The sequence below is a fragment of the Poecilia formosa genome, unplaced genomic scaffold, assembly GCF_000485575.1.
Source record: "Poecilia formosa unplaced genomic scaffold, Poecilia_formosa-5.1.2 Scaffold358, whole genome shotgun sequence".
In the NCBI taxonomy this organism is placed as follows: Eukaryota; Metazoa; Chordata; class Actinopteri; order Cyprinodontiformes; family Poeciliidae; genus Poecilia; species Poecilia formosa.
The window spans coordinates 121,913-130,878 of NW_006800297.1; the positions used below are offsets into that span (position 1 = coordinate 121,913).

The window sequence follows — 8,966 nt, forward strand, 5'->3', positions numbered from 1 at the left end:
GAGCTGTATTTACTTGAATAAACATCCTTTGATTACTTGTAACAATTTTATTTTTCTTTTTACAGTCTAGCTGAAGCTGACTCCAGATCGTTCCTCTTTAGGCCCAGAGATAATAACATTTTGGATCCGTTGTGTAACGGTTGAATTACAGCTAAACCATGTGCATGTGGGCGTGTATATTCATAAAATCGAACTTTAACATAAAGACATAAAATTATTTAGCTTTATCATTGTTCACTACCGCTGTGATATTTTTAGTAAATCTGTGTTTCTCTACACCTTCTGGCACACCAACATGCTGAAAGTACTTAGATTAAAGTAACATTTGTCTTCTCTGCCTTCTCCTATCTCTTCCTGCTTCCTACTCGTTCTTCGTTGTTTCTTACTTTCCCCACCCCTTTTTCACCCAATTTGCTTTGAAGAGAGGAAATCTGCTCTTCTGCAAAAGCTGCAGCCGCCATCTGTGGATGAAGTTCTTCACTGTATGGAGAAGGTGGCGGTGGGGGAGAGGAGGGTTTTTTGTTTTTTGCAACTCCGCATCATTTCCTTTCTCATCACTTCTGCTGTTGTTGGCGTGTCAACCTGAACTGAGCTGTTTGTTCTCCTACATTTATCTTATTCATCTACTTAATCTCTTCTATGATGGATCTGAGCACCGTTGTGATCATCGTGGCCTTTTCTCTTGTGTCTGCAGGTGAGTTGGTTTGTACAAAATGTTAAAACAAAATAGAGATACGATTATTAGAACAGTAAGCTTCAGCTTTATGCTTGACTGAAATGTTTTTAAGACGGTGGCGAAGGTAAGTGGCAGAAATCTTCTTGTGTTTGTGGATGTTGGCTCAGTATATTTACACATACATTCATTTATACAATCATGTGTTCTGTGTTAAAGAAAGCAGGGTTTTTAACAAGGGTTTTTCAATTTAAGTTTAAATTTATAGACGGCCTAAGTCTAGCTTTCATATTTTAGGTTTTTGCCCCTAACATTTTGAGTTCACAGCAGCAGGATTAGAGGAAATCATGACTCTATAGCTCAGTCAGGAAGGAACAGACTTAGGTTATTTAAACTGAAACTAATAGATATTGTAGGTCTAATTATGTATAGATCAATAACCTCTTTCTGTTGGTTTTGTTACAGCGCCAAATTTACTACAGGAACTTTGCAGATGTTAAAACTCAACCCTCGTACTAATGTCACGTTTTACACCTCAAAGTACTTTGACTGCAACCTGCAAAACTGTGATAGCATCAAACTGAGAGAGAAACAGAAACGCCAGGAAAAACTGATTTTAAAACCTGCAAAAGGGATTTAAAAAGTAATCTGATTAAAACAATTAGAACTGGATTCATTTTTTATTTTTATGGACTCGTCTACTGAAAAACAACCAGTCCTGTAAAATATAACAAGACAAAAATGAACAGGAAACTATCTGAATGAGAGACCAAACCCATAATCTAATGCACATTTTTAATCCACTTTCAACATTTAGTCTTCTTTCTTTCGCATCTAACAGGAGCTATAGGGAATTTATCATCCTAAAATAAACCACAACCATCCCAACCAGGTTTTACTCACATTTCACACAACAGACTAATCAAATTGATCTCATTTTCCAAAGGTATCAGTCAGGAGAAGAGCTGAAAGTCCACAGGATTACATATACCATGATATAGCGCAGACTGACATTAAGTATGTGAAGAGAATTTGGGGCAACATTGACATTAGAAAAACTAAATGTTTCTCCAAAATTAGTCAAAAGACGACAGAAAGTGGGGAGGGAGACTCCCAAAACAAAAACAGAAACCCTGAAAGAGCTGCAAAAAATTCTGGTTCTGGTTCTGTTTTATTTGCATATCTGAACTGGGTTAAAATGGTGAGCTTTCCCTTTCAAAGCAGAAAGTTTATGCAGGGATAAAATATTCTACAAGCTTGTTTAAGCAAATTTAATATAACATCATATCAGTAGGAACATGTGGTAGTGGCAGAGTCATGCTCTGGGGTTGATTCCTTTTACATGCCACTGGGATTTTTTTGTTCAAGTTGGATGTCTTTCTTCACAAAGTCCAACGCTCCATCCTGCTGCATCCTTCGTGCACAAAGCAGCATTATCACATATCCTTCCTCTATAACGGTTTACATCCCAGCTGCTATTTTCATCATAACATCCCTGTTGTGCAGTGTTATTTTCTTATGTTGTATATTTGCCAATCCTGTACAGTTGGATATTGTTTACCTTAGTTTGAATATGTATGTTAAACTTTGATTTGCTGTTGTTCCATCTGAATTTCCCCGCTGTGATTAATAATTAAGGATATTTCTATTCTAGACCTCACACTGCTCCTTTATTGTGGAACATTTTCAACATTGATCTAAACAACAGGGAACAATTTGTTATCCTTTACATTTGAATTTTACTGACGGTTGTGTGAGAAAAGATTCCTGCAAAGCTTCTCTAACTTAATATTTTAAACTTTTGTTTTGTTTGTGTGTTTTTCATAGTGAATAGTCAGAACACCTCAACTACAATCAGCCCCAGTACACCTAGAGTCTGCTCCTGTACAACTCCAGCTCTCCCTACTCCCAACCCCAACCCCGACATCAAAGTGGGCATCCTCAAAGTCAATTGGAAAAATAAATGCGAAGGGACTGTCCAGCTGTATTTTAGCTTCAACGACACTTCCCTGCCTGTCAGTTATAGGTCAGAAGAACAAGTCTCCAAGATTCTTAAAAATGTTTGTAAGGACAGAAAAGGCTGTGAAGATGAGTCAGAATGGCTCCATCCGGGTACCGAAGCGAAGAAATGCTACACGATTCATGCTAACGGAACTAGCATAAAGTCCAAGTGCAAGACAATCATCAGAGTCAAGTGCAAAGGTTGGTGCCAACAACATTCTACACATTACAACCTGAGTTAGGCAGTTACTTTACTCAGTTACATTCAGTAACTTTTTTGGGAAGAAAATATACTTTTAGGAGGAGGATGTTTACTACGCTTAACTTTTTTGTTATGAAGCGTTGCTACTCTTACATGAGTAAAATTTCTGAACTCACTGAATACCCACTGAATGAAAAACAAACAAAAAGTCACCAAACACAGACACACACCTGAAGTTTTTAAGTTTTTTGTTGTTGTTGTTTAAAGAAACTGATTTGGAAAAATGTTTCTTTTCCTTAATTTTGTTATTTTGTAATTATTTTAATTTTGGTCCTTAAAATATATAAACATAACTTTATATTTTGGTCCATTTGATGATGTTATTTTTTAGATATTAAATAATTGATGGTTTGATCATTTACTCAGTATTTAGCAGACTTTTTAAGAAATACTTTTTTACTCTTTAAGTAGTTTCTTGGATGGCTACTTTCTACTTTTAATTGAGTAAAAATATGAAGTACTACTCTTACTACAGTACAATGTTTGGGTACTCTACCCACCTCTGATTATATCTGTTTTTAAGAAAGTTGATTCAGTGCACTCTAAAACTTTCTTAGCTCCCATTTTGTCTGACTTATGTTAGGAATTTTGGTGTTATCTTTCATAGCTGTTTAAAATTACTGAAGTTGTTAAATTAAGTTTTTGCCAATTGTTAAATCTTAATTTTGTTTTAAAGTTGCAGGATGTAACTTTTATAAAAAGTGGTTTTTGACATGCTTGTTAAAATAATTATTATGTTGCGACAATATAATATAAGACAGATAATCTGTGAAAAACCTCCCAGTACCAACTAGAGCAGTGTTTCCCAACCCTGGTCATCAAGGCAAACTGCCCTGCATGTTTTAGATGTTTCCCTGCTTCAACGCACCTCATTGAAATTATTGCAGTTCAGAAAAAGCTTGTTAATCAGCCATCATGTGTGTTGAAGCAGGGAAATACCTAAAACATGCAGGGCAGTGTGTCTTGAGGACCGGGGTTGAAAAACACTGAACTACAGAAATACACCACTCAGTCAGAAACAACCAGTCAGGGTCAGGAGGAGGGTCTTAGCGCTGTCAATCACTCTTACCTGCTGGTTCACTATGACAAAGCCTGCCACGAATACTAAGGCTAGTTAGTATAGCCACCAATGACAGTGGAAAATTGTTTTTCTGTAACAGTAAGTTGTTTCTCCACAGCTTACATTTAGCAGCGAGTACACAAGAATGATTGACAGCATTAAGACCCTTCCCTTGGCTCTGATCGGTTGTTTTTGGTCAGGAGCAGTGCATTTCTTCACTCCAATCTTTTCACAGATTATCTGTCTCATATTATACCATGAGAACATGATGAAAGTTTTAACAAAAATGGAAAAAACATATTTTTTAAAAATATGTTTATATGCTGCGTCTTTAAGGATTTTGAAGGAATTATTCATGCCTTTATTACATCGATATTGGATTATTGTACCTCATTATATAAAGGCATAAATAAATCCCTAATACGGCGTTTTGGCCTGTTTTGTACTTGCTGCCTGTTTTGTTTTGGATAGATTCTTTTAATGACTTGTAAAGACTTAAACGGATTGGTCCCTTCTTATCTTCAGGATCTTTTGAAACTACACTTTCATCCAGATTCACCCTGCTTTTTAAAGCGCTATATAAACAAGTAGAGTACCCAAGAATTGTACTGAAGTAAGAGTAGCAATACTTCAACATATTTTTATTGAAGTAAAATTAAAAAGCAGTCGTCCAAGAAATTACTCAAGTTCAGAGTAACTGATCAAAATATCAGTCATTTAATATTTAAAAATTACTAGTCAGTTGGACCAAATAGGCTTTTCACAATAAGCAATAAATCAATTAATCTCATGATAAATTAAAACAAACTCAATAATTTCCATTTCCATGATTTATCCTTTTTCCTCTTTTCTCTCTTTCTACTAAAACTGGATGATAAAAATCTTCATTCTGGCGTTTTGGTCTCAGGTCATTTTTTTGAAGGCCAGTATTGTTTATAGACACTTCATAATTAATTTTATTTGTTCTTTCTGTTATTTTGTTAAGTAATTTTGCATATTTAAAATGCCTTCTATTTCAAATATTAAATATTTTTTAAAATTTAAAGTTTATTGATCCTTAATGATGTGTTCCTGTATTACCTCATTAACATTATCTTACTGGAAAATGGTCTCAAAACTACAATATTATTGTTTATCGCAATAACTTCTGGGACAATTTATCGTCCAGCAAAATTTGTTATTGTGACAGGCCTCAGACAAAAGTATAAAGTTAAGTGGAAATGTTGGTATTTTAAAAATTACAATAATTTATATAAGTAACAAAAACAATAACAAAATCAGGAATTTTTTTCCCCCAAATAAGTTTCTTTCAATAAAAAATTTATGAAAGTTCAACAGGAACTGCTGTGTGTGTGTGTGTGCGTGTGTGCGTGCGTGCGTGCGTGCGTGCGTGCGCGTGTGTGCGTGTACGTGCGTGTGTGTGTGTGTGTGCGCGCGCGTGCGTGCATGTGTGTGCGTCTGGTGAATTTTTGGTTAAATCATTTTTGTTTTTCATTCAGTGGGAAGAAAATCCAGAAATTTTAATCAAGTAAGAATAGAAATACTTTATAGTTCAATTACTCAACTAAACATAAAAAGTACAATGTGGTAAAAATACTCTTAAAAGTACATTTTTTCCAAAAAGTTACTCAAGTAAATGTAATTAGTTGCTACTCAACTAAATAAACTTGACATTAACACACTGGTGAATTTTTCATACAAGTCTGTCTAAATGACTTTATTTAAACCCCGCTGAAGGCATGTTGTTCATGATTGGTAAAGTTTGTTCCTTCCTTACTTTACATGATGTTGTCATTAAGAATTTAGAGAATAATGTCTGTTTGTCTCCAGTTGAGGAGCTCCCAGATTTTGAGGGTCAGCTGGCGGCCTGTAAGGTGGTGATAGCTTTGCTCAGCATCGTCCTCCTGGTCCTTTTGTTAATGCGCTTCACCAAACCCACCGTCATGGCCCTGCAGAAGAGATGTGAGTACACGCACACACATTACTCATACTTCGAATCCTATTTAGCTAACCTTGTATTCAAAAAAGAGGAGTTGTGAAACATGCCGGTTCGCCGGCGAGATATGTGGGTTTAACGGCGCAAAATTATTGTTTTCAGTATCAGACAGGAGGCAACATCACTGGGTCGGGCCCACACAAAGTCACAGTGGTGAGTCACACACTTTTATTTTTACTGTTAACTGTTTGCTTAAAATTATCCCATAAAACATTTTTATCACCAACATATTGACACACTAGCACATGGTATATCTCTGTACCTTCATAATATCTTTGCAAGTATTTTTAGTGAAAATATCTTGAATACATTTGAAATGAGACATAACTAACTTACAAGTAACTTTTCGGTACAATATAGGATCTTCTTTTAAGTCAATAATGCCTTAAAATTAGCGAAAATAATCCAGGAATGGAACAAGACATTTTAACTTATTTATGTTAAAGATTAAATAATCTATGAATGGAAAAAGCTATTTTCCCTGTATTATATCAATAACTATATATTTTTACAACAGGACATAAAATCATGCATGTAACACTCAAAGATTATCACATAATTGATAATTGAAACATGACTTTGCATCAAAAATTAAAATATGCCTAACAAGATAGAAAGTCAAGTTGGTGGTTAACATCAGTCCAGTAGCTTCAACCTCTATATATTAAGTAAAATACATTAAATATCCTTAAATAAACTACAGAGCAATGGCTCCCAATGAGCAGCTAAAACATACATTAATTATAATAACTGTTAAAACATACACAAAAAGTGGCAAAATTACACTTGAAACCCTATATATAATTATAAAAAATATATGTTCAAATATAGTACTTGTAAAGGAGACATAGCTCATATCCTAACACATACGGACGGCATGTTAACGGACGGCAACAGAAAAAAGGGTCGTAACCCTCGGTTACTGGTTGCTACGGTAACCACCAACTGCCAAGAGCAGCGTAACATAACTTAAACTGCAAAAAAAAAAACATGTATGGAGAAAATATATATTTGAAAATATAAAATGAATTTGAAGAATAAATTAACAAATTTTGACAAACTTCACATCCACAGGGTGGGCCATAAGTTTCCGTACACAGAAAAAAAAACAACATTCTGCATTGGACAGCCGTTTTTATTTTTGTGGGACTCTGTGTAATCGCTGCACGCCTTAGACCACTTTGTGGTTGATCTGCAACATTTCCAGTTTTCTGAAACTTGCAAATACGTTTTGCTATAGTGTCGTGTGTGATGTTTGTTCCATTTTTTCTGTTAAAGTTTCGTGCAACCATGCGACTGCTTCCCGTTCCAGCCATCTGTATAATTTCAATTCTTTGCTCTTTTGTCAAACGCATCTTCTTGGATATCTGAAATATAAAAGAAATATACATTTTACCTATGTATGGAAACTTAGGGCCCACTGTGTGTAACAAAAAAAACCCTGTTACGTTTAGTTTGCATTATTTTACCTAAAACTTCCTGAAGCAGCAGTTAAATTCTCCCATTTGTTTAAAAATCTAGTTCATATAACTTAAGTGTCATGTTATAATCTGACATTTGACATTTTGATTTTAAACAGACAGAAATAATGTAGTATAATGTACATTTTAATAATTTTTACAAAACAGATTCACTTAAAAATACATACATTTAGTTGACTATATATTTATTTTTAAATAAATAGAGGGAAATAATTATATGTCATTCTAAGGGGTGGTCAGGTTGCCTATTTAAAAATGTAAATTACATTTTTGATTTGCCTTCTTCTGTTTCCTAACAGTTTCCTACCATCGAGGGAAAAGTGTCGCTAAGAACGAAGATGAAGAGAAAAGATTTTCAGGTAGCCTGATATTATATCACAAGGTGCCAGCAGAAAGTTTTCAGACCAAACATCATATTTTAGATTTTGTTCTGTTTGTCATTTTACTCTATAATCATTGTGGAAATATTTCTGCACATACAGAAAATATCTTGTTTTTTTTAATAGCTACAAATGGAGAACTTTGTTTTTACAAAATCTCTGGTTTGCTTTACTTCTTTTTCATTTACTCCAGTAAAAGTAGTGACACTTCACAAAATTCCTCAAGTAAAAGTAAAAAGTATATTGTAGTAAATCTCCTACAAAACATTACTCAAGAAAATGTAACTGAATAAATGTAATTAGTTACTACCCATCACTGAGGATAATAAGTGAATTTCTTATGAATGAAGCATCAAGAGTTTAGCTAATTTAAGCTTCATTTGTTCTTTCACCAATTTCTTGCCTATAATCAAAACCTATAATAAACTTTCTGTTGGCGCTTTGCTGTAAGTAAAATATTATCTCATCTGAAATGTGTTTTAATCCGCCTCCACTTTGTGCCTGAACAGCTCTGGAACGTCTGACAGTCGGCGGCGGCAGCAGCCCGTCGTGTAACAGAAACTCCTACAACTACTAGCCTGCAGCAGGATCCTCCATCTTCATATCCACGAGTGTCTTTCTCTCCGTGTTGACGATCTGTGTTCAAATGTGAAGCTCTAGATTGTACCAGTGTGTAGAAAAAACTGCCTACGCTTGTCAAATGAATTACCATGATTTGGATCACACACAAACATCATTGTAACATTATAGTATGATTTTATTCTGTCTGTAAATTGGACCTGTTTGTCTTGTAAAGTACCTTGAGATGACATTTGTTGTGGTGTGACACTGTACAAATAAACTAATATGAATTTAATCTGCTTAGTTCGGCAGTTTCTAATTCTTAAAATTTGTCATATTTTTATCAAAGCAAAATGTTATATATGGAAATTGAAATGTTAACAATTAAATGTAATGTAACTGCAGTAATTCAACTAGGAATGCAACATTTATGGTAGATGTAAAAAGTTTGCACACAGTTGAAATGCCAGGTTTTCAGGTGTTAAGAAGGAGACTGATTTTTCCACAATTAATGAATCATGTGTCCTGTACAAGACAACTGAAAAATAGAAA

The 8,966-nt window shown here is 34.5% G+C and overlaps 1 protein-coding gene across 1 annotated transcript; it reads left to right on the forward strand.

Annotated features, from left to right (window-relative positions):
• Window positions 1-8,717, forward strand: cd5 (CD5 molecule). Its single transcript, XM_007574632.2, has 6 exons — window positions 1-694; window positions 2,501-2,875; window positions 5,827-5,958; window positions 6,095-6,145; window positions 7,773-7,832; window positions 8,363-8,717. The coding sequence occupies exons 1-6, from the start codon at window positions 640-642 to the stop codon at window positions 8,428-8,430; spliced, it is 741 nt and encodes a 246-aa protein (XP_007574694.1). The 5' UTR covers window positions 1-639; the 3' UTR covers window positions 8,431-8,717.
• The last annotated feature ends 249 nt before the right edge of the window (window positions 8,718-8,966 follow it).

Bases quoted from the DNA above. Each gene is read 5' to 3' on its own strand.
- cd5 (XM_007574632.2), top strand. From the start codon at position 640: ATGATGGATCTGAGCACCGTTGTGATCATCGTGGCCTTTTCTCTTGTG. The intron at 695-2,500 runs GTGAGTTGGTTT...TGTTTTTCATAG, and splicing joins CTTTTCTCTTGTGTCTGCAG to TGAATAGTCAGAACACCTCA. The intron at 7,833-8,362 runs GTAGCCTGATAT...GTGCCTGAACAG, and splicing joins TGAAGAGAAAAGATTTTCAG to CTCTGGAACGTCTGACAGTC.